Here is a 25,200-nt window from a genome sequence, read left to right as displayed (position 1 = left end):
ATTACATTCTGTTAATTTACTAATGGAAAAAGCTGTGACTCCAAATTAAAAACAAAACTTGTAGGCATGAAGTTAGGTTACAGGGTGACACAACTGCATATCACCTTGTAAATGCAAGTGTTTATAATATACTGGTCTTTGTCCTAACAATTTTGAGAGGGTAGTCCTCACCCATAGCCTATGTGTTAATATCACTATCGCTTGATACAAACTAATGGGGAGGCAGGGTAGATATGAATAATAAAATCATAAACATGGACTTATTCTAGTTGCTAAGTTCTAGCAAATTTACCAAATTGAGTTTTCCCTCTTTTTTTTCCTGTTCCCTGCTTGCCTGGGAACTTACCAGTTAGCTAAGATGCAAATAGCAATAGCTGTTTGAATCATTATGTCTTATACCAAAAGAAAGCAACTGACTTTTAGCATTCCTTATCTGACCAATAGTGATAGAGATGTCAACATCCTCAGACAGAGGTGCCATTATTCCTTAGTGCCAGGACCGACCTTCTACCCTTGAAAGGAGGCACCTCAGATAGGTAGCCTGACTTCTTGGTATCTGACCACACCATACCAGTTGCAGGAGAATGTCCCTGTAAACTGCTTTAGAATTATTTTTATACGGCCGGGCGCGGTGGCTCAAGCCTGTAATCCCAGCACTCTGGGAGGCCGAGACGGGCGGATCACGAGGTCAGGAGATCGAGACCATCCTGGCTAACACGGTGAAACCCCGTCTCTACTAAAAATACAAAAAAAAACTAGCCGGGCGAGGTGGCGGGCGCCTGTAGTCCCAGCTACTCGGGAGGCTGAGGCAGAAGAATGGCGTAAACCCAGGAGGCGGAGCTTGCAGTGAGCTGAGATCTGGCCACTGCACTCCAGTCCGGGCGACAGAGCGAGACTCCGCCTCAAAAAAAAAAAAAAAATTTATTTTTATACAAAGAATTATTATATACAAATACTTTCAAATGAAGACCAGACTAAAAGACGGTAGACTATCCTATTTTCCTTTCTTGTTACCTTTGTGTCTTGGTAATTGGGTGCTGGCTGCAATGGTGTGGTTCATATCTTGTAATTAGCCTCTTTCTTTTGGTGTGAGCAACTAAAAATATGGAAGGGGGATTCAGCAGTTTACCTGATGTTTTTCCACATTTTATTGCAGATATGATTCTAGGATTTGATATTAACACAATTTACTCTTGAGTTGTAAGGGCAATTGGTTTGATGTTGGGGTTTTAGTACTCTGAAGTGTATCTGGTTTTAGCTGAGCAAATGAGCCTCAAACACCTGCCAAAGGGATGGATGACATAGTCAAGTGGCTAGGCAAAAGCTAAGACAAACTCAGCTAACAGGAAAGAACACAACAAGGAAAGTAATGGAATAAGAATAGCAGGTGTTGTCCGGGCGCGGTGTCTCAAGCCTGTAATCCCAGCACTTTGGGAGGCCGAGACGGGCGGATCACGAGGTCAGGAGATCGAGACCATCCTGGCTAACATGGTGAAACCCCGTCTCTACTAAAAAATACAAAAAACTAGCCGGGCGAGGTGGCGGGTGCCTGTAGTCCCAGCTACTCAGGAGGCTGAGGCAGGAGAATGGCGTGAACCCGGGAGGCGGAGCTTGCAGTGAGCTGAGATCTGGCCACTGTACTCCAGCCCAGGCGACAGAGCGAGACTCCATCTCAAAAAAAAAAAAAAAAAAAAGGAATAGCAGGTGTTAGCTCAAAACATTGCTCAATTTGCATGTTGTTAAGTCATGGTTTACTTTTTGAATTCAGCGTCTTTAATTACTACTGCTGTGTATGTTTTGTATACTATTTCTGATCTGCCTCCATCCATTTCGGTTGTCATATTCGTTCATCCAAAAGTAATACATGCTGGTTCAATCTAAATTATATTTTAAATTATAGATTCTATCCTCCAAGTATACTTCCATGTGGTATAAAGTTGTCTATTTGTTTTCATTAGATGGAAGTAATGATTCTTAAAGAGATTACTTATAAAATCATCTGCCTTTAGTCCCAATGCCAAAATCAACAATAAAATACTTGGGTATCCTTGGGCTATTTGTCATGCCTAGACACTGCTTTGGACTTTGACAGCTCCATCTAGAGAACGGGAAACTACACCAGAGAAAGCACTTCACGCAGAGCTAAATGGGCATAGGGATGTCCTGAAGTGCAGGAGGGAACTCCAGGCTGGATGCACAAAATGTAACCACTGGCCAGACCTGGTGGCGTACACCTATATTTCCAGCTACTTGGGAGGCCAAGGTGGGAGGGCTTGAACCCAGGAGTTCAAGGCCAGCCTGAAGAACATAGACCTGTCTCAAAAAGAAAAAAAGGAACCACTACTGCTTTAAGAGTGGAGGATTTGAATTTTGCCCTGTATGTGATACCCATTTTGGAACAGCTCGCTTAAAAAATAATAAAAGTTGCCAGGCACAGTGGCTCACGCCTATAATCCAGAGGCAGAGGTTGCAGTGAGCCGAGATCGCCATTGCACTCTAGCCTGGGTAACAGAGCAAGACTCTGCCTCAAAAAAAAAAAAAATAAAATAAAATAATAAAGCTTAAATTTCCTGAAATATGAAACTCTGAAATTTAACAATTTTGGCCAAACCTGCATCTTGTTTACTATGATTTTAAAACCATATGTGTAGGCTGGGTGTGGTGGGTCACATCTATAATCCCAGCACTTTGGGAGGCCAAGGCCAGAGGATTGCTTGAGCCCAGGAGTTCAAGACCAGCCTGGGCAACATGGCAAAACCCCCTCTCTACAAAAAATATAAAAATTAGGTGGGTGTGGTGGCATACGCCTGTAGTCCCAGCTACTCAGGAGGCTGAGATGAGAGGATCGCTTGTGCCTGAGAGGTCAAGGGTGCAGCAAGCCATGATCGCACCACTGCACTCCAGACTGGGCAACAGAACAAGACCCTGTCTCAGAATTATATATATATGTGTGTGTGTGTGTGTCTCCAATAAATCTTGTTAAACGTAATGGGTAGCAAGAGTTGTCTCAAGTTAAGTGTTCCCTGGTTTCACCATTTTCCCCCCTTCTTTTGGTCACAGTGTTAGAAACAGGGAAATGGACTTAGGGTTAGCATAGTGAGGATCTCTGAGGGGACTTTGCATGTACATGCGAACAGTCTTTCCATCCCCAGATCTTTTTTGGGACCTGTGTGATGACAGTGGAACAAGTTGGTCAAAGTTTTCTATGACTTGAGCATCATTCTTCTATTAACTCCCTAGGAGTATTTTATGCTTTCATGTGGTCCCCAATCAATCTGTAAGTTAAGTGAGTTAAGAAAGTTAAAACCAGTTTTCTTTTGACTTTTTTAGCGAAACCTTGAAAGCCATTTGATGTCCCCTGCTGAGATTCCAGGCCAGCCTGTCCCTAAGAACATCCTGCAGGTACTTCACAATCTTATACTGAGGCCTTGGAGTCTTGAATAGTAGTCTTCTGAACCAGTTTTGTTTAGTGGTCCAGCTTTGGGCCTTAGAAAATGATCTATGTTGCCTGGCAATCAGAGATGTGATATTGTTGCCTGACATAGTTTGGTGTTGCTGTTAATTTTAATGGGCAGGGGATGGGGGGTGGCTAAAAAAGTTGACAAACTGGCCGGGCGCGGTGGCTCAAGCCTGTAATCCCAGCACTTTGGGAGGCCGAGACGGGCGGATCACGAGGTCAGGAGATCGAGACCATCCTGGCTAATACGGTGAAACCCTGTCTCTACTTAAAAATACAAAAAACTAGCCGGGCGACGAGGCGGGCGCCTGTAGTCCCAGCTACTCGGGAGGCTGAGGCAGGAGAATGGCATAAACCCGGGAGGCGGAGCTTGCAGTGAGCTGAGATCTGGCCACTGCACTCCAGCCTGGGTGGCAGAGCAAGACTCCGTCTCAAAAAAAAAAAAAAAAAGTTGACAAACTAAGCCTTGACTTCTAGTTTGCTTTGTAGTTTCTGTGGAACTTAAAAGTATCTAGCCAGGCACGGTGGCTCACACCTGTAATCTCAGCATTTTGGGAGACTAAGGTTGGCAGATCACCTGAGGTCAGGAGTTTGAGACCAGCCTGGCCAACATGGAGAAACCCTGACTTTACTAAAAATACAAAAATTAGCCTGGTATGGTGGCACATGGCTGTAATCCCAGCTCCTTGGGAGGCTGAGGCGTGAGAATCCCTTGGACCTGGTAGGCAGAGGTTGCGGTAAGCCAAGATCACATCACTGCACTCCAGCCTGGGCAATAGAGTGAGACTGTCTCAAAAAAAAAAAAAAAAGGAACCTCTGTAGCACTAACACAGAGCAAATGTTGCTAGCTGAACATTCAGAGAAATGTGTTGCATGTACACATGCCAAGTCCTTCAATTGAGCATAAGGGAGATCCATCTTGTGGCTCTCAAAAGTTAATCCATAATTCACAGCCTCTGAGTAGAAGGAAGAACTAAGTTCACAGGAATTTGGCTTTTCTGCCTTTAGGAACTTCTGGGTCAACCAGTTCAGAGACCTGCTTCTTCTAATCTTCTGAGTGGCCTTATGGGGAGCTTGGAGCCTACAACATCTTTACTGGGCCAAAGAGCACCCTCTCCTCCCTTGTCACAGGTGTTTCAAACTCGAGCAGCCTCAGCTGACTACCTTCGCCCAAGAATACCATCACCAATTGGTAAATATACTTATTTGTCAAAAAGAAATATGAATTTATGCCCAGGCACGGTAGCTCATGCCTGTAATTCCAGCACTCTGGGAGGCTGAGGTGGTGGGCAGATCACCTGAGGTCAGAAGGTTGAGACCAGCCTGGCCAACATGGTAAAACCCCATCTCTACTAAAAATACAAAAACAGCCAGGCGTGGTAGTACATGCCTGTAATCCCAGCTACGCAGGAGGCTGAGACAGGAGAATCGCTTGAATCCAAGAGGTGGAGATTGCAGTGAGCCAAGATCACACCACTGCAATCCAGCCTAGGCGACAGAGGTAGACTCTGTCTCAAAAAAATAAATAAATACTATACTTTTGGGGGATGGGGGAGCAAAGGTGGAAGATATTATCAGCTGTTCTTCTAGGTGAATATGTTCATGTTGTAGATTTTTTTTTTTAATTGAAATCTAACTGATCCAACTCTTTAGTCTTATTCCTTAATTTGGGAATTCAATCCAAAAAAAGTTAATTTGGCTTCTTAAGTTTTTATTTGATACAGTAGAAGTCAGTGTAGTGGTTCTCTGTGAAGCTATTGAGTTTTGATAGATAATCCGCTGTTAAGTCTTATGGCTAATTAGGAATGTGACTGAAAGAAAAGTTCTAGAAAGTGTCTTAGCAAAGTATTTACATGGAATGTCGTTCCTGCCATAGTAGGCTACTTTAGGCTGCTGGCCACTCTGGTTTCTGCCAAACAACCCTCGAGAGGCATTTTTTGAAATCTTCTGTCCACAGTCAAACAGATAGAATGAAGAGAATGTGTACTCTCACAGCAATGGTGTCTGCTTTAATACCAGATGGCTTAGTGATAACAGGACAAATTGCTGGCTAGAAAAGCTCTTCTCTCCGAGAGAGAGGTCTTGGCTTTAAAAGGAGCAAAGCTGACGGCTTAGTTGAGAAGCAATTTAGACAGTGCTCTGGTTGAGGTCCACATAGCCCACTGTCAGGGCACAGAGGGAGAGGGACATCTGTCAGCCCAAGATATCAGTGCTTTCCAAGAGATGGAGTTCAGCAAGAAATGGCATGCATTAATGAAAATGCCTCCCTGATGCACACATACCATCTTGGTACTCACTGAGACTGTAACTTTCCTGACAGGTTTCACACCAGGACCACAGCAGCTACTCGGAGATCCATTCCAAGGCATGCGCAAACCCATGAGCCCCATCACGGCCCAGGTCAGGCTGAGCTCTTTCTCAACTCAATCTCTTGCTTGCCCTTCACCCTATCGGTGCACGGGGAGTGGAGAGCTGAATTGTTGTGATTCTTAAAAATGGTTTTGAGGCCAGGCATGGCGGCTCATGCCTGTATTCCCAGCACTTTGGGAGGCAGAGGCAGGAGGATCACTTGAGCCCAAAAGTAAAAATGAGCCAGGTATAGTGGCATGCATCTGTAGTCCCAGCTACAAGGAGGCTGAGGCAGGAGAATCACTTGAGCCCAAGAGTTTTGAGACTGTAGTGAGCTACTGTACTCCAGCCTGGGTGGCAGAGTGAGACCCTGTCTCTAAAACCAATAAATGGTTTTGATCTGTAGTTCAAGCTCAGTGAAGGTTAGACAATTTGCTGAATAATTCAAGTAATAAAATTGTTAATCTTGATCACTGCGATGGCAGCACAATTTAGTGAGGTTTGCAGTGTCTAACTTTTCTCAGCTTCTGTTTAACTTACCTTTCTAAGAGTGTAGAGAGACCTTTGTAGAAAGTATGGTGTCCTCACTCTTCTCCTGACCCTCCCCTCTCCTTTTCAGCAGATGAGCCAGCTGGAGTTGCAACAGGCAGCTTTAGAAGGGCTGGCCTTGCCACATGACCTTGCTGTACAGGCAGCAAACTTCTACCAGCCTGGTTTTGGCAAACCACAGGTGGACAGAACCAGAGATGGATTCAGAAACAGGTAAATTACTAATCCTGCTCATGTGGAGATTTACAGATAAGTTTTTCTGAAACTAACAAATTACTTATCTGCAGTATAATTCTGTTGCACATACTGTGGTATGTTGCTCAGTATGTGGTAGAAATTCCATCCCAATCCAAATCAATAGAAGAAACAGATTAAATAGAGGAAATAAGATTAAATTCTGCAAGGCATAGGGTTTTTATTCTATATGGTTTTATGTCCGTTCTTGATTTATAAATGACTTTTTTTCTTTGAGTTTGCTAATTAGCTATATGGAAGGGATGCTGCTCGCCTAATTTACCTCACAAGATTGTTATGAGTAAATATATTTTAAAATCTTAGGATGTTTCTACCAGTTAAACAATTCAGTTTTATAAATGCAACTAGCATAGCTCCTTATTCCTTTTCCCACAGATTCAATGTTCTTACCAAACTCCCTTGATGCAGGTTTAGCTGCATCGACAGTTTCTTGGCCAGAGTTGATGGGTTTGTTGATGAGAGTTGTTAACAAGTAGATTACGGAGTTCACTCTCCTCCTCTTTTTCAATACTTGCAACAAATGATAAAATGAAATTATAAGTTGGGGAGAAAACGGAAAGGGGTGGCAATGTTATTTTGTGTAAAATAAAACAGACAAAACTATATAAAACAAATGTGTAGCTTATTATAAGGCAAACTTCCTTGTTAACTACTCAGAGGGCCTCCATGTGCCCTGTACCAGTAATACCCGTTTTCCTTCTCAGAACTCTCCACTGTCCAGCGTTTAAAAGTAATCACTACCTTAATTAAAAATAAATAATTTATCACCAAAATACACATCCCTGAACACTATAGTTTAGTCCACCGTTAAAATACTTGGTACTTAATGTTTTGATGTGATTCTTAAAGTTACTACCACAGTGCCTCTGTTTTGCTTCACCTGTTAACCCTTTCAGAAGACACTGAGACCAGGAGATACCCTTACACAAGCACATCCTATTTATAGCACCCTTCAGCCAAAACAGAGAGCTCCAGACTGGTCTGCTGAACCCCTCTCACATGCTTTCTCTCTATAGCATAATGCTGTTACCTAGTATTCATTGATGTGATTGTGACTTTCAGAGTACTTTTAACTTTTTTTTTTTTTTTTGGAGACAGTCTCTTGCTCTATTGCCCAGGATGGAGTGCAGTGGTGCAGTCTTGGCTCACTGCAACCTCCTCCTCCTGGGTTCAAGCAGTTCTCCTGCCTCAGCCTCCTGAGTAACTAGGATTACAGGAGTGTGCCACCACGCCCGGCTATTTTTTTGTATTTTTAGTAGAGATAGGGATTCGCTATGTTGGCCAGACTTGAATTCCTGGCCTCAAGTGATTCACCTGCTTCAGTCCCCAAAGTGCTGGGATTACAGGCATAAGCCACCACACCTGGCCCAGAATTTTATAGGATCTTCACATCAACCCTGTGAGGTAGATGGGGGCGGTGCGTAACTGCATTTTACAGATAAAGAAAACAGGTTTTTACAACATGGCTTACTCAAAACTAGCAAGCATATTTGAGTCAATGTCAGTCTAGCCTTCATGTTTTGGATCAGCGTCATCCTCTTAGGTCCTCCTTGTGTACAGCTGTGTCCCTCCAACAAACATGCCTTTCCACTTACCTTGCTTTTTTTAATTGTATTCATCACTGTCTAGCATACTATTTATTTTTTGTCTCCCTGCCTGTAGTAACCCCACTCCATCCTGCAGCCCCAAGAATATAACCTCCATGAGGCCAGAGATTCTTTTTCTTTTATTCACTGCTATATTCCAAGAACCTGGAACAGTGTCTGTAGCAGGTGCTCAAATATGTTTACCAGAAGGAATGACAGGTCATGTGGAACCCCCAGTTTGGGGTTCATTTTTTAGTCACTCAGAATAGTACTGATCTGTCTGCCCACGTTGTCATATACACAGTCACAGCATGGCGGCAATGGGGTACTAACTAGAAAGAAGCCATGAATTTAGGTTTTCCATCTATCAGAGAACTTGAGGTCAGTGACTACACTTGGGTCTTGACCTTTGAGATCAATCTTATGTAGACCAAGAGTGGTCCTAAAATAGCTGAAACTCTTGATTCTGTATTTGATTCGAATGAGTGTCACACAGAGCATCGGTTCTGTACCAGGCACTGTGCTTATTATTGCTGCTCCCTGCCCAGTGAAGCACAGCCAGCCCAAGAATGAAGGCCCTCCCTAGCGCACCTCACTGGTGTAGTCTGCAGTAAACTATACACCAGCTCTGGATAACCCTACAATTCCAAGGCCCTCGCAAGTTCCTGTACCTGTTCCATGTACCTGAACTGTTGTTCTCTATCTTCAGCTTCTTGATGATCACACCCAATGGAATGCAGCTGCTTCCCCAGGAAGCATCCCTGCAGTGCCTTGTTATTCCTTCTAACCCCTCCATTTTCCCATTGTACTTTGTTGGTGCCTGCTATCTACATGCCTGGGTTTGCTCTAGGTGATTGTTTTCCCCACTAGACTGAGAGCTCTTACAAGACTGAGACCGTGTTTCATTTTGCTTTTGTCTTCCCTCAGAACTTAGCATGTACTTTTGCATATGTTAGGCCTAAATGCTTGGGAAATTGAACTGGATAAGGGAAAGGGGATGTTAAAATTCCTAGGCTGGTCTTGAGTATTATATGGTTTTAAGACTTGAAGTTAAGGAGATTGGGGTTCATGCTGATAATTGGTTTGTTCACAGGCAACAGCGAGTGACCAAGTCACCAGCACCAGTGCATCGAGGGAATTCCTCTTCCCCTGCCCCTGCTGCCTCTATCACAAGCATGGTCAGTGACCTTTAGTGACTGTGAAGGACTTTAAGGCCTCTCCCTGTTTGGTTGTGCATGTGTTGTACCACTGTGTGCCCTAAATGTCCTTGAGTTCCTTCCACAGGAATAACTGACCTTGTAGTCTTTCATACCTATCAGGTCTTTCCCCTTTAGGACACAGTCTAAGTCTTAGGATTTTAATGAAGCCCCTATATTGAGGAAAATATGTTCCAGCAGAGATGATCATGGGCCAGGGCACACGAGGTGATATAGTATGTTCAAAGAAATGAACCAGGTGTGGGGAGACAGGAGGACAATAGTGAGAGACAGGAGGTGAAGTGGACAGAGGTGACTGGGTCAGACAGTGGCGAGTCTATTGAAACTTGCAGAAGAGTTCACAAATTCAGATTCACCACTTCAGGTCTCAGTGATACAAACTAAGGCTGGAACAGAAGGGTTTGCTTATATGCAGTGACAAGTCTAGTTTTATAACTATCATTAAAAAATGTTTAATTCCAGCTGGGCGTGGTGGCTCACACCCGTAATCCCAGGACTTTCAGAGGCCGAGACAGGTAGATTGTTTGAGTTCAGGAATTCAAGACCAGACTGGGCAACCTAGTGAGACCGTGTCCTGTACCCCTAATACAAAAAATTAGTCGGGCATGGTGGTGCACATCTGTAGTCCCAGCTATACTCGGGAGGCTGAGGTAGGAGGATCACTTGAGTCCAGGAGGCAGGGGTTGCAGTGAGCCAAGATCGTGCCACTGCCCTCCCTAGTAAGTCCCCATCTCAAAAAAAAAAAAAAAAAGTTTCATTCCCCACAGATCTTTATCATCCAATCAAAGCTGATAGAGAAGGAAAAAAAACCTTTGCTGTGTGCTTCAGAACCCCACATGGGTCTTTGCACCAGTGACCTTGAAGGCAGCAGAGTTTGGAAGGAACTTTTCTGTTTGTAAGTCATGCCCTGTCTCCTGCCATCAAAGATATGGGGTTGTTTGGTGAGAAAAGGCAAATGCAAAATAAAATCACCAAAGTAGAACTAGTGAAGAGATAAGAAATGACTCCAAATGATTAATCCTGATGGCTGAGGAGACTATTGAAATAAATTTGACTTCTCTGGTAGCCAAGTTAAGAAGGGAAGTATTAGGAGTATGGAGTAATTTTGGTGAATCCTGATGGCTGAGGAGACTATTGAAATAGTCTAGTAGCCAAGTGAAGAAGGGAAATATTGTTATATTTCTGGCCGTGTTCTTTCTTGCCAGCCTAATCCCAGGTTGAGAAATGGGTAATGCAGAGGCTGCATAGGCATGTCCCCATTATCACAGAGTTGTAAGCAAGGGATAATGTACTTGGGACATTGCCTGTTTGCCCCATTCTGTTTTTCCTCCAGCAGCTACAGAACAGAATACTAGAGTTGGCCTATGCTACCAATGTGGGGACTCTTTGTTGAGTAGCTTGGCCAGTTAATCCTGGCTTAGTATTAGAGAAAGGCACTTAAAGAATGTGCTAATGCCAATTGTTTTTCTCTGCAGCTTTCTCCTTCCTTTACCCCTACCTCAGTGATTCGTAAGATGTACGAGAGCAAAGAGAAAAGCAAGGAGGAGCCAACATCTGGAAAAGCAGCTCTTGGTGACAGTAAAGAGGATACTCAGAAGGCCAGTGAAGGTACCGCAGAGCTGTTAAGGGCACTGCTCAAGAAAGTATATAATGGAGAGAACATGGGCCTGAGTGCCGTGCTGTCCAGCCTGATATTCTATACAAAGCCCTGGGCAAGACCACTAGCTTCTCTGGACTATGGTTCTGTGTCAGTGAGAAGGTTCTGTGTGACAGTGAGAAGAACTGCACCAGCTCACAGTTGCTCAGTTGCTTGAAATTCTGACCAATCTAAGAGTGCTACTACCAGACGGGTAGAATGAGTGTTAGTTTAGAATCCTTAGCTACGCTTCAAAGTTGAATAATTAGTATACTTATTTGACAAATTAGTATAATTCAGCTAGTTTTACTTCTGAAAGATTATATCCAGCCTGTGGAGACTTAAGTGTCCAACATAGGAAATATGTGAGAGGCTTTTAGGAGTTGCACAGTAGGGATTGTGAAGGACATGGTAACGTGCGGATTCTAAATTAGGGTTTACATAGGTGTTACAGTATAGATCTGAGAGATTTTTGCCTGTGTTTGAGAAGGCTTGGGGTGGGTAGTGGGGAGGAAATCTTGTTGGTACTATTAAGACAGTTTGGTTCTTTGGCCAGACTCTAATTGCCATTTAGATTTTCTGTTGTGATGGATTTGCATAACTAGGCCATAGCCGTTTGTGCAGAGAAGGGTGCCCAACAATTCATCTTCTGGTCCTGTTTATTAAGCAAATGATGGTTCCTACCGTGTAGTCCTCTAAACTTGTTAAGGGTATCAGATAAGAATTGTGACCTTAAGAAATGAGATTTATTAGACCAGTGGGAGACTACAAGTGTTTGGGAGAAGTTTACCAAAATATTTTTTGTTTGGATCCTCACAGAGAACCTCCTGTCCTCGAACTCTGTCCCCAGTGCCGATCGAGACTCTTCTCCCACTACAAATCCGAAACTGTCAGCGTTACAGAGGTCTTCGTGTTCCACCCCACTGTCCCAGACCAGCCGTTACACCAAAGAACAAGATTATCGACCTAAAGCAACTGGGAGAAAAACACCCACCTTGGCATCCCCAGTTCCTACAACACCTTTTCTCCGCCCTGTCCACCAAGTTCCCCTTGTCCCCCATGTCCCTATGGTTAGGCCTGCTCACCAGCTTCACCCTGGGTTGGTACAGAGGATGCTGGCCCAGGGAGTACATCCACAGCATCTTCCAAGTTTGCTCCAAACTGGTGAGTTTCCAGCCTGACTTGGGTGTCATTTTGTGGGCCTAGAGGACAATTGTTGGCATTGATGAAGTGCTATAATGTGGGAGATTTCCATCACTTAGAAAGATGTTACTAGAGTCTCCCATCTAACTAGCAGGCAGTGGGTCCAATCCAATCTCCTAGTCCTTTAAAACATTAGGAACCTAGCTTGAGGATTTTCTTTTTTTTTTGTAGAGACGGAAGTCTCACTCTTGTCTCCCCAGCTGGAGTGCAGTGGTGCGATCTCAGCTCACTGCAACCTCTGCCTCCCAGGTTCAAGCAATTCTCCTGTCTCAGCCTCCCAAGTAGCTGGGGCTACAGGTGCACGCTACCAAGCCCGTATAATTTATTTTGTATTTTAGTAGAGACAGAGTTTCACTGTGTTATCCAGTCTGGTCTCAAACTCAGAATCCTAAGCTCTGGCAATCTATCCACCTCAGCCTCCCAAAGTGTCAGGATTACAGGCATGAGCCAGAGGATTTTTTTTTTTTTTTTTTTTGAGTCAGAGTCTCGGTCTGTCGCCCAGGCTGGAGTGCAGTGGCGCAATCTCTGCTCACTGCAACCTTCGCCTCCCAAGTTCAAGGTCCCTGCCTCAGCCTTCCAAATAGCTGGAATTACTGGCACCTGCCACTATACCTGGCTAATTTTTGTATTTTTAGTAGAGACGGGGTTTCACCATGTTGGCCATACTGGTCTTGAACTCCTGACCTCGTGATCTGCCTGCTTTGGCCTCCCAAAGTGCTGGGATTATAGGCATGAGCCATTGCGCCTAGGCCTTCATTCTTAACAAAATTCCAGATCAGCAAAACTGTACAGTGAAGCTGGAAAACTTCCAGGTAACATTAAGACTACTTAGCTGCTTGCTTTTTCTGCTCAACAGGTGTGCTTCCTCCTGGGATGGACTTGACTCATTTACAGGGAATATCTGGCCCTATCCTGGGTCAGCCCTTTTACCCTTTACCTGCTGCTAGTCACCCTCTCTTAAACCCTCGTCCTGGAACACCTCTGCATCTGGCAATGGTGCAACAGCAGCTACAGCGCTCAGGTAGGTTCAGGAATTTGACAGGTGAGTTTGGATGGACTTAAGGAGTCTTAAAGCTTTTAGGACTAGTTTTCAGTGGACATGAATTAACATTCATTCTTTAACTTGTTCTAAGTTTGGGACAAGAGTGTAACCAGAGAATAAGATGAAGTAAATTGACCTCTATGCAATTTGGGATTACTGTTCCTGCAAAGTCAGTGGGAAAAGTCAAGTGTGCTCTGGCTTTGTCCTTTGCCTGTTAGGAGAGAGGGCTGATAATCCACCAGAGGTTCAGCATCCGGCCTGCTCAGGGTATATGCCCCCTCACCAGTTAATGTTGCTGCTTCTGTGATGTGGTTACTTGCCATGAGAAGTAGAGGTCATGTCATCCAGGGTGGGTTTTCAATACTGGTAGCTTCTGAATAGCTCAGCTTTCCATGGTACTGTTTTCTGGCATTGTTGGTATTTTGCAAAGGAGTTTCTAAAGAAGCCCTAGAAAAAAATCCTCTAGTAAAGACTTTTCTTTGGATAGTGTTTAATGAAGCAGGGTCCAATCAACTTCTTTCCTTCTCATGCTGTGAATCATAACCCTTCTTATCTCCACAGTTCTGCATCCTCCAGGCTCTGGTTCCCAGGCAGCAGCTGTCAGCGTTCAGACAACTCCTCAGAACATGCCCAGCCGGTCGGGCCTGCCCCACATGCACTCCCAGCTGGAGCATCGCCCCAGCCAGAGGAGCAGCTCCCCTGTGGGCCTCGCCAAATGGTTTGGCTCAGATGTGCTACAGCAACCCCTGCCTTCGATGCCTGCCAAAGTTATCAGTGTAGATGAATTGGAATACCGACAGTGAGCAGGGCAGGCAGACTCAACTAAGCCCGGACCTGTGGTGGCACCCTGGGCAGGACCCTGCTTCCTCATCTCGGGTTGGTTTATGGGCTTTTACTTTGGAGCACTCTGTGTGAAGCTATTTGGTGGAACCCATGCACCTGGTGTGGTCCGCATTATGATGGAAGGATCTTAACCAGTCGAGTGGAGTGTACATTGTCTGAATACAGGATGCACAATGTTGTCAATCCTGGAAATGGTCTTTCTTTTTTGTAAGATATGTGAATGAAGTGTTGGTGTCCTCACCAAGAGGTGGCACCTAAGGGTTCTGAGGAAATAAATGTATAGACCCTTATGTACAGACCTGTGTATAAACAACTTTTGTATATACATATAGGATAGCTTTTTTGAACTTATACAGCTGTACATAAAAGTAGCTATTAGTTAGGCCTGTGTCAACAGTTTGGATTTTTTTCACTTGTACATTTGGGATTTTCTTTTGGTTGATTAAAATTGCATATGCTAAGTGTGGGAATGAAGTAACTAGCATTGTTGTGTTTATTTCCTCTCTGAAACCCTTCCTAATTTTGTTTGTTTGGAGACGGTCTCACTCTGTGTGGCTCAGGCTGGAGTACAGTGGTGCAATTGTGGCTCACTGCAGCTTCAACCTCCTGAGCTCAAGCAATTCTGTCACTTCAGCCTCCCAAGTAGATGGAACTACAGGCACGCACCACTATTTTCTTATTTTTTGTAGAGGCAGGGTCTTACCATGTAGCCCACGCTAGCCTTCCTAATTTCTAACCAGCCAAGCTATGCTCAGTATGTTCCTTTAGGAAAGTGATCTGAAAAAGTTTAAATTTTTCTTTAAAACCCATGGAAACTGGGCACTGTGGCTCACACCTGTAATCCCAGCACTCTGGGAGGCAGAGGCGGGTGGATCACGAGGTCAAGAGATCAAGACCATCCTGGCCAACATGGTGAAACCCCATCTCTACTGAAAATACAAAATTAGCTGGGCATGGTGGTGTGCACCTGTAGTCCCAGCTACCCAGAAGCCTGAGACAGAAGAATTGCCTGAACCTGGGAGGCACAGGTTGCAGTAAGTTGAGATCACACCACTGCAATCCAGCTTGGTGACACAGACTCCATCTAAAAAAAAAAAAGTTAATTGGACTCTCTTGATTTAGGAGAAATCAGCTATGGCCTTTTTCCTTGAGCTTTAAAGACCCCCACAGGTCAGTTTACACTGGACTGACCCTATAGATGGCGTAGCCTTGTGGCTAATACCAGGATATCTATAGTGTAATTTCCAAGATTAAACTGACCTAGTGAAAACAATTTGTTTATTAAGGAATCATCTATTACATATGGTAGTTTCTCAAACAAATCATGTTTACTGGGGCATCCTGTTTCTTTAAGCTCAGAGTTCTGATTCAACCCACTGAAGTCTAAGAATTTCCCTTACTCGTGCATTAATTGACTCCTTGTGTTCTGTATCACGTTCCTCACAATTGTTTTATTATTCACCTTAACTATTAGTACATACACAGCACTGACGGATAAAGATTCTACAGAATACAGTGCGGTCGTGAGTCCCCTTTCCTAACGAAGTTTTTCAGTCCTGCTATGAGGTTATACTTACTTCCCATGCTACTCAAGTTAATTTACCAGAGTTCTAGATATTTGTCCATTTAGGACCATATTAGGACTCCATGTTAAAGGGTCAGATAATGAGGTGAAGGTCAAGGTGGTTGGATTTTTGACTACAAGGGTAGTAGAGTCTTGAGCAGCCTGAGTCTTGAGTGTTAGGGAATAATGACTATAAGCCTGGAACTGCCCACCCTGCCCTGTACTTGCAGGAATACAAGAATGCAGGTCACCTTTCAACAAAACCTGGCTTCGTGGATTACGCATGAAGTCAGTTTCTTCCTGGTACTTTCCTTTCAACCTCATTAGTAATCCCCTTTCCCCATGCTATTTACTCCATGTAATTCCTCAGCTTCAGAAATAGACCCTATGTTTAGAATTTTTGGCAAATGCTTTCTGGTTTCCACAGGTGGAAGCTGGAAAGCAGTCCCAAGTGTCAATGGCAGAACACAGATTCCTGAATCCAGTTCCACCTTTCCTGTGTATCCTCTTCCACTTATCTTACTTCCCCTTCATGTTGAACCAACGTTAATAGGTGCAAGGTAAGGAGGACTGGTTTGAAGCTGCTAGTAAAGACTTCCTTTTCAGGCTAGAAGCTAGTAGGACAGAAACAGGTACCATGCAAAGAGCAAAGCCATTAGCTGGTGATTGGCAAAATGGAGCCAGAAGGAAATAAGGGAGTGTTGCTAAGAGTATCAGCAGAAACTAGACATACAGGTTTTAGCAAAAGTGTTTTGGCAAACGGACTAGAGGAAGCAGGGGTGAGGGATGAAGGCAAAAGACACATGAAGGCAGTCTTCAAGGAGCTAAGACCTTGATGTAGGATGAGGGCAGAGAGAAAGGGATGTCTTTGGAGAAACTTTTGATGTCTTGCAGGCATGAGATGAGTTCAGAAGCAATCAGTGCTGGAAAGATATGCAAAATAAAAGTTAAGAGAAGCTAAGAATATAGAAGGCATCCTGAAAGTAAAACAGCTGAGGGCCACTAAAGCATATAATGGAAAATCTGTTAAGCTGGGGAGGTCAGGTAGGAGAGGAAAGAATAGTCCTTCCCAAGGGAGGTCAGTGGTAAAAGGAAGTGTGAATGAAGTGAACAGAGAATGCAGCTAGGCCTTCCCCTAGGAGATAGCTACTGAGTGTCTTATAAGCCAGACTATTAAGAGGAAAGGGAAGTGTGAGGTCCACTGGCCTTTTGTTGTGAACTGTGAGCATAAACACAAACCAAGAATGACAGTAACTTACAGGGCTAAATTCTGTTTCTTCAACAATTCTATTCCCTTTACCAACAATTGATTCAAAAATAGACATGTGGCCAGGCGCAATGGCTCACACCTGTAATCTTAGCACTTTGGGAGGCCGAGGTGGGCGGATCATGAGGTCAGGAGATCGAGACCCTCCTGGCTAACATGGTGAAACCCCATCTCTACTAAAAACACAAAAAAATTAGCCAGGCGTGGTGGCGGGCACCTATACTCCTGGCTACTTGGGAGGCTGAGGCAGGAGAATGGTGTGAACCCGGGAGGCAGAGCTAGCAGTGAGCTCATGCTACTGCACTCTGGCCTGGGTGACAGAGTGAGACTCCATCTCAAAAAAAAAAAAAAAAAAAAAGAAAAATCCAGATGAGAGACCATGGTGGACTGGACATAAAGACCAATGGTCACCCAGGCTGGTGTGCAATGGCCCATCTTAGCTCACTGCAGCCTGGACCCTCCAGGCTCAAGCAATCCTCTCACCTCAGCCTCCCAAACAGCTGGGACTACAGGCACACACCACCATGCCCAGCTAATTTTTAAAATTTTTTTGTAGAGATTTTGTAGGCCTTGCTATGTTGTCTAGGCTGGTCTCACTCCTGAGCTCAGGTGATCTTCCTGCCTTGGCCTCCCAAGGTGTGAGCTACTGGGCCCAGTCCCCTCTGCCCATATTGTTACCCACCACACAAAAGATTTTTATCAATCAATTTCACATAATCAGAGCAATCCCCTTAAATTCCTATATTCCTAGCCCCCCAAACATCTGATTATGTCCTTAGTATCCTCTCAAGTAGTCCTGACACCAACCCTCCTCCTAAACCTCCCACCTCCATACATACACATATGTGAACACACAAACCTGCTCTGATCACACCAGTTGCCTCGCTTGCAACGTTCTGCCTTCACACCTTTGCCCAAGTTACTGGCTGAGGCCAGGACTTCCATGGGGATTCAAGCAGAAAGGCTGGGTTATGGAAAAGAAGGCATTTAGTTGGCCAGGCGCAATGGCTCATGCCTGTAATCCCAGCACTCTGGGAGGCCAAGGCGGGCGGATCACGTGAGGTCGGGAATTCAAGACCAGCCTCACCAACATGGAGAAACCCCATCTCTACTAAAAAATACAAAATTAGCAGGGCATGGTGGTACATGCCTGTAATCCCAGCTACTTGGGAGGCTGACACAGGAGAATCACTTGAACCCGGGAGGCGGAGGTTGCGGTGAGCCGAGATCACGCCATTGCACTCCAGCCTGGGCAACAAGAGCGAAACTATCTCAAGAAAAAAGCATTTAGTGGCCCAGCTGGCAGCATTTCAGCTCAACATTCAGCCCAACGCTGATGATGTACAGCTGTGCTCTGCATAGGGCCGACAGCCCAGTAAAAGGCTGGATGCAACAAAAGCCAAGAGTCATTGAGCACTTATATGTCAAATACTGTGCTAAGCAATTTATAAGTACCTATCCCTCCACTACTGACAATCATGACGGCAGAAAGTAAGTGCTATTACATGTTACATGAGGAAACTGAGGCTCATAAAGGTTGGGTAATTTGTTCAGGGCTCCACAGCTAACTAGAGGTGGACCTGCAATTTCAAACCCTGATCTGCCTGGTCTAAGTACTTAATTACATGATATCCCAAAACAGGTTGGCCTTGCAGGGAATTTACATAAAGTCCTTCCTCTCTCCAGTATCATGTGGGAAAGACCACTTGAAAGGACTGAAAGCCACATCTAGTTTGGAAGGGGTTCCCATAAGTAAACATCAAAGAAGATGCTGCATGTCATATTTTTATCCATTTCACACTCAAGATCAAGTTTCCAGGGATCCCTTCTGTAGCTACTTCACCATATATACCCTTCCTCATTCAGCCCATCCCAAAACAAATTCTGACAATGACACATGAGCTGTATGTAGCTGACCAGCCTACCAGGTCTTTTATGCAGTTCGACATACAAGGTGACACCAAGGTAAGACAAATGAAGTTCCAGTTTGGGTGCCTCCATCTCCCTCCCCTGGATCCTGATCCAGTAACTGCCAAAACCAGAAAGAACTGGGGTAGGGTGCTTGATCATGGGGAAGGCTGTTGTGGTTCGCCCGGCAGATGGAAAAGGGGAAAAGTGTCACTTCTTCACAATTTGAATGACATCCTCGTCCTCCAACGTATGGTCTTTACCCACTTTCTGAGGATTGTGTTTCACAGAGAGACCCCAGACCAGAGCACTGTATGGAAGGGAAAAAGAACAGTCAGTGTAAATAATTTTTTTTTTTTTTTTTTTTGAGACAGAGTCTTGCTCTGTTGCCCAGGCTGGAGTGCAGTGGCCGGATCTCAGCTCACTGCAAGCTCTGCCTCCCGGGTTTACGCCATTCTCCTGCCTCAGCCTCCCAAGTAGCTGGGACTACAGGCGCCCGCCACCTTGCCCGGCTAGTTTTTTGTATTTTTTAGTAGAGGCGGGGTTTCATCGTATTAGCCAGGATGGTCTCGATCTCCTGACCTCGTGATCCGCCCGTCTCGGCCTCCCAAAGTGCTGGGATTACAGGCTTGAGCCACCGCGCCCAGCCTAGTCAGTGTAAATAATAACCTAGCTTCTGCCCTGTTTGCCTGGATGCCCCCCTTCTGCTCAGATTTAGAATCACACTCTTAAGAACCACAGACGCACAAAAGTTTTATCTTCCTGAACAGCATGAGACAAGCCTTAACATATAAGGCAACAAAGACTTCTGGAAGTTGTGTGGTTCCTCTTATTGCAGAAAGTCAAAGATGAAAAACATGATTAGTATAAAGAGCCTCGTTTAAAATTAAAAGAAAGCATGAATTTGTTATAGAGAAATACCCTGGGCCGGGCGCAGCAGCTCACGCCTGTAATCCCAGCATTTTGGGAGGCCGAGGCGGCAGATCACCTGGGGTCAGCTGTCCGAGACCAGCCTGGCTGACATGGTGAAACCCCGTCTCCACTAAAAATACAAAAATTAGCCGGGCATAGTGGTGGGTGCCTGTAATCCCAGCTACTCAGGAGGCTGAGGCAGGAGAAAGGATTGAACCCGGGAGGCGGAGGTTGCAGTGAGCCAAGATCACACCATTGCACTCCAGGTGGGGCAACAAGAGCGAAACTCCGTCTCAAAAAAAAAATCCGTCATTTACTCTTCAGAGAAATATCCTGAAAATTTCAGATTGATTCTTACAGATACAGTATCACTTATAGACTGTTAGAGAATACCTGTTTTTGCTGGGTTTCCTGAAACCATCAGTGGGTACTGACAAGAAATTAGGGCCTCCCTCTTCAGCCATGCCAGGAAAATCTTCCTCCCTAACAAGAAACTGTAACTGATACGTCCTCCTGATTTACTGGAATATGTGAAGGTAATTTATATCCATGGGCCTCCAAACTTAAGAATATGTTGTGCTAATGATGAAAACTAGTGAATAAAACACCAAGACCTGCCTCACAGAGACTAAGAACCATGTACCAAGAGTAAAAAAGGTGGCCATATTGTTATTATATATTATATATAAAGTACATATGTAAATTTTATATATATCACATATATAATATATATTACATAATATATATTTGTGTTTTACATCATTATATATAATTATATAAAATAGTTATATAATATATATTATATAAATATATATATTATATTAAAATATATATTATATATATATAAATATATAGTCAAAACCTCTTTTAAAAAATCTATATTCCAGGCTGGGAGAAGTGGCTCATGCCTCTAATTCCAGCACTTTGGGAGGCCAAGGCGGGCGGATCACGAGATCAGGAGTTCAAGACCAGCCTGGCCAATATAGTGAAACCCTGTCTCTACTAAAAATACAAAAATTAGGCCGGGCGTGGTGGCTCACACCTGTAATCCCAGCACTTTGGGAGGCCCAGGTGGGTGGATAATGAGGTCAAGAGATCGAGACCATCCTGACCAACATGGTGAAACCCCATCTCTACTAAAAATACAAAAAATTAGCTGGGAGTGGTGGCACACACCTGTTGTCCCAGCTACTCAGGAGGCTGAGGCAGGAGAATCACTTGAACCTGGGAGGCAGAGGTTGCAGTGAGCCGAGATCACGCCTCTGCACTCTAGCCTGGGTGACGGAGTCTCACTCACTCTCAAAAAATAACACACACACAAAAAAAACAAAGCACAGAGTAAGGGACTGATGTGGTCAAGGACATGAAGGAAATGGAAAAGGGATAAGTGTTATAATTAATTAGGCCTGAAGCTGAAAGTTTTCTATTATTAAGAGAGTTGTACCAGCCTGGGCAGCATGGAGAAACCCTAACTCTACAAAAATAGAAAAAATTAGCCAGGCATGGTGGTTTGCACCTGTAGTCCCAGCTATATGAAAGGCTGAGGTGGGAGGCTTGCTTGAACCCAGGAGTTCAAGGCTGCAGTGAACCACAGTTACACCACCGGACTCCAGCCTGGGCGGCAACAGAACAAGACCCTATCTCAAAAAATAAAAATAAAGATAGTTGTGCTATAACTAAAGAAAAAGAAAAAAACAGTAAAATAAGGAGCAAATAAAATCCTGTTTGCTTCGATATATTTCTTATCTGAGACATTTTTCTTCCCTTTTTAATTCCCTGGTAAATTTAAAGTTCTAAAGGTTTGGAACAGTGTTTTGCCACCACAGAAGGAAAGAGCTATATATAAATCTACAAAGTTTGAAAAAGGACAGTGTTTAGCTTTTTACAAAAGTCATCTTTCCCAGTTAAAGTAACTGCCAAAGCATAATGTTTTGACTGGTGGAAATTAGCACTTACATGTCGAATATAGTTGTTTTATATATAAGGATCTGAAGGTCAATAAAGGACTTCACTCTCTCAGTACTCTTAGGATCAGAAACAAGTTTTGTTTTTTCTTTGTTTGGCTGATTTTTTGAGGCAAGGGTCTCAGTCTGCTGCCCAGGCTAGAGTACAGGGGCATGATCATTATCATGGCTTGCTGCAACATCAACCTCCTGGACTCAAGCAATCCTCCTACCTCTGCCTCCTGAGTAGCTGGGACCACAGGTGCCTGGTACCATGTCTGGCTAATTTTTTAATTTTTGATAAAGACGGGGGTCTCACTATATTGCCTAGTCTGATCTCACACTCCTGGACTCAAGCAGTCCTTCTGCCTTGGCCTCCCAAAGTGCTGAGATTACAGGCGTGAGCTACCACACCTAGCCCTATTTTCTTCTTTTGTTTTTAACCCTTTTTCCTATTCAAAAAAAAAAAAAAATGCAGCGGGCACAGTGGCTCACGCCTGTAATCCCAGCACTTTGGGAGGCCAAGGTGGGTGGATCACGAGGTCAGGAGATTGAGACCATCCTGGCTAACACATGGTGAAACCCCGTCTCTACTAAAACTACAAAAATGTAGTCCGGTGTGGTGGCAGGCAACTGTAGTTCTAGCTACTCGGAAGGCTGAGGCAAGAGAATGGCATGACCCCGGGAGGCAGAGCTTGCAGTGAGCCCAGATTGCACCACCGCACTCCAGCCTGGGCAACAGAGCAAGACTGTCTCAAAAAAAAAAAAAAAAAAAAAAAGAGGAAGTCTGGGTGCAGTGGCTAGTGTCTGTAATCCCAGCACTTTGGGAAGCCGAGGCAGGAGGATCGCTGGAGCCCAGGAGTTCGAGACCAGCCAGGGCAACACAGGGAGACCCTGTCTCTACGAATAAAAAAAAAAATTACCTGGGCATGGTGGCACACATCTATGGTCTCAGCTACTCAGAAACTGAGGTAGGAGAATTGCTTGAGCCTGGGAAGTCGAGACTACAGTGAGCTGTAACAGAGCCACCACACTCCAGCCTGGGAGACACAGACCCTGTCTTAAAAATAATACTAAGTGGGAAGGCTAAAATGAACCCTGTAGTATTGAACTAGAATCAGAGGTAACAGTATAAACTCATGGTTTTTCGGAAAGATGGATAAATGGATAGTGAGGAAGGATAAGACAGAGAAATACAGATGTGTATATAAGTATCATCAGTATTCATACATGTATTTCCTAACTTTATTTGCTAAGAGGGCCTACAGGCAATGATAACCTACTTGCTAACAATGAGTACACTTAGCACCCACATCTTGAAAATTGGAGCTCCTTGGAGAAGTGAGTAATTTCCAGGGCTAGTGTAGGTAAAAATCAATGTCATTTGGGAACATCTAAGTATTAACAGTACCAAAACTAAGGAAAGGCTGGGCATGGGTGGCTGATGCCTGTAATCCTGTACTTTGGGAGGCAGAAATGGAAGGATCACTTGAGCCCAGGAGTTTGAGAAGCCTGGGCAACACAGCAAGTTGCCCATCTCTACAAAAAATAAATGGCTCATGCCTGTAATCCCAGCACTTTGGGAGGCGAAGGTAGGCGGATCACTAGAGCTCAGGCATTGGAGACCAGTCTGGGCAACACAAGTCAGACCCTGTCTCTACAAAAAATAATAGAAAAAACTAGCTGGGCATGGTGGCGCACACTTGGGGTTCCAGCTACTCAGGAGGCTGAGGCAGGCTGAGGCTTGAGCCCGTGAGATCAAGGCTACAGTGAGCTGTGATTGTGCCACTGCACTCCAGCTTGGGCAACAGTGAGACCCTGTCTCAAAAAAAAGCAGCTTATCAAAAGAACACAGGGGCCAACATGAAGGAGTTCCTAATGGCCAAAGCTTTGTAATAACTTGAGCAACAAAATAATAACAGTGTTAGATTACATCCTGTAGAATAAAATAACCAAGAGCTCATACTAATAGGAATTATGAGTTAAATAGGGGAAGTGGTAGCTCTAACATACAGAAGTCCAATAAATAAACATAAAATAAAAAAGGAAAATAAAGAATCACCATTAGGCTAGGTGCGGTACCTCATGCCTGTCTGTAATCTCAGCACTTTGGGAGGCCGAGGCAGGCAGATCACCTGAGGTCAGGAGTTTGAGACCAGCCTGACCAACATGGTGAAACCTCATTTCTACTAAAAATACAAAAATTTGCCAGGCATGGTGGCACACGCCTGCAGTAGTACCAGCTATTTAGGAGGCTGAGGCAGAAGAATTGCTTGAACAAGGGAGCCAGAGGTTGCAGTGATCTGAGATCACACCACTGCACTCCAGCCTGGGTGAGAGGGCGAGACTCTGTCTTAAAAAAAAAAAAAAGAAAAGAAAAGAAAAAAAGAATCACCATTAGGTAAACACCATAGCCATAAATGTCACACACAAGCCTCACCAGTAGATGCTAATATCAGCAGGCAAAAATTTGAAGATAAACAGGACTTTTCACAATCTCAAAAGTACCCCAAGATACTTATCAAATACGTAGAGAAAAATACTATCTTCACAGCAGAGAAACCCACCCTATGCCAACATAACCAAGTAATCAATGTGAATATTATCATCAGTAAGGTATATCAACATCATGAATCTAATGTAATGATACACCGAGAAGAACACATCATTATTTTTGTGGTATTCTTACCAAAAATACATAATCTCATTTCAATCATAAGAGAACACTGGACAAACTCAAAATAAGGAACATTCAATCAAATAACTAGTGAACTCTTCAAAAGCGTCAAGGTCATCAATGACAGTGAAAGTCTAAGGAAATATTATTGATAGACTAGAACACAAGAAGACTACAAACAAGTAGATGCCACACAGGTTCCTGGAACACAAAATAGACACTAGTAAAAGAAAAAGTAATAAAATTCAAAAAAGGTCTATAGTTAACAACATCATACCAATGCTTATTTCCTGTTTTTGATAATTTTATAGTAATGTGAGCTGTTAACATTAGAAGTGGGGTGAGAGATAAAAGGAAACTCTTTGTGCTATATCTGCAACTTTGCTGTAAGTCTACAATAAGTTCAAAATAAAAAATTAATATGCTGGGCATAGTGGCTCACACCTATAATCTTAACACTTTGGGAGGCTGAAGCAGGTGACTCTCTCGAGCTCAGGAATTCAAGACCAGCCTGGGAAACAAAACAAGACCTCGTCTCTAATAAAAATTTTTTAAGGCCGGGCATGATGGCTCGTGCCTGTAATCCCAGCACTTTGCAGGGCTGAGGTCGAGAGTTCAAGACCAGCCTGACCAACATGGAGAAACCCTGTCTCTACTGAAAATACAAAATTAGCTGGGTGTGGTGGCACATGCCTGTAATCCCAGCTACTTGGGAGGCAGCTGAGGCGGGAGAATCACTTGAACCTGGGAAGAAGTTGCAGTGAGCCAAGATCACGCCATTGCACTCCAGCC

At 44.1% G+C, this 25,200-nt stretch overlaps 2 protein-coding genes and 1 long non-coding RNA gene across 11 annotated transcripts in view; 2 read left to right on the top strand and 1 right to left on the bottom strand.

Moving 5' to 3' along the window:
- Positions 1 to 14,615, top strand: part of EIF4ENIF1 (eukaryotic translation initiation factor 4E nuclear import factor 1) — a 59,637-nt gene extending 45,022 nt beyond the window's left edge. For 4 of the 9 annotated variants that reach the window (XM_033233308.1, XM_033233312.1, XM_033233314.1 and 1 more), the window contains exons 11-19: positions 3,331 to 3,402; positions 4,466 to 4,649; positions 5,778 to 5,857; positions 6,426 to 6,568; positions 9,290 to 9,374; positions 10,889 to 11,021; positions 11,869 to 12,213; positions 13,109 to 13,273; positions 13,856 to 14,615. In XM_033233308.1, the coding sequence (XP_033089199.1) occupies positions 3,331 to 3,402; positions 4,466 to 4,649; positions 5,778 to 5,857; positions 6,426 to 6,568; positions 9,290 to 9,374; positions 10,889 to 11,021; positions 11,869 to 12,213; positions 13,109 to 13,273; positions 13,856 to 14,097 (1,449 nt within the window). In that variant the 3' untranslated portion in view covers positions 14,098 to 14,615. The remainder of the gene's footprint in view (positions 1 to 3,330; positions 3,403 to 4,465; positions 4,650 to 5,777; positions 5,858 to 6,425; positions 6,569 to 9,289; positions 9,375 to 10,888; positions 11,022 to 11,868; positions 12,214 to 13,108; positions 13,274 to 13,855) is intronic. The other 5 variants (XM_033233309.1, XM_033233315.1, XM_033233316.1 and 2 more) reach the window with 3 other exon arrangements.
- LOC117096232 lies at positions 928 to 2,318 on the top strand. The gene is made up of 2 exons (XR_004442402.1): positions 928 to 1,387; positions 1,705 to 2,318. It is a non-coding gene; the product is annotated as an uncharacterized LOC117096232 (long non-coding RNA).
- Positions 14,616 to 18,871: 4,256 nt separating the features above from the next.
- DRG1 (developmentally regulated GTP binding protein 1) overlaps positions 18,872 to 25,200 on the bottom strand; it is a 38,968-nt gene continuing 32,639 nt past the window's right edge. The window contains exon 9 of the mRNA XM_033233293.1: positions 18,872 to 19,186. Within this exon, the coding sequence (XP_033089184.1) occupies positions 19,087 to 19,186 (100 nt within the window). The 3' untranslated portion in view covers positions 18,872 to 19,086. The remainder of the gene's footprint in view (positions 19,187 to 25,200) is intronic.

The sequence above is a fragment of the Trachypithecus francoisi genome, unplaced genomic scaffold, assembly GCF_009764315.1.
Source record: "Trachypithecus francoisi isolate TF-2019V2 unplaced genomic scaffold, Tfra_2.0 Lachesis_group14, whole genome shotgun sequence".
Taxonomy (NCBI): Eukaryota; Metazoa; Chordata; class Mammalia; order Primates; family Cercopithecidae; genus Trachypithecus; species Trachypithecus francoisi.
The sequence above is the reverse complement of the archived record's forward strand: the minus strand, read 5'-3'. Positions and strand labels throughout refer to the sequence as shown.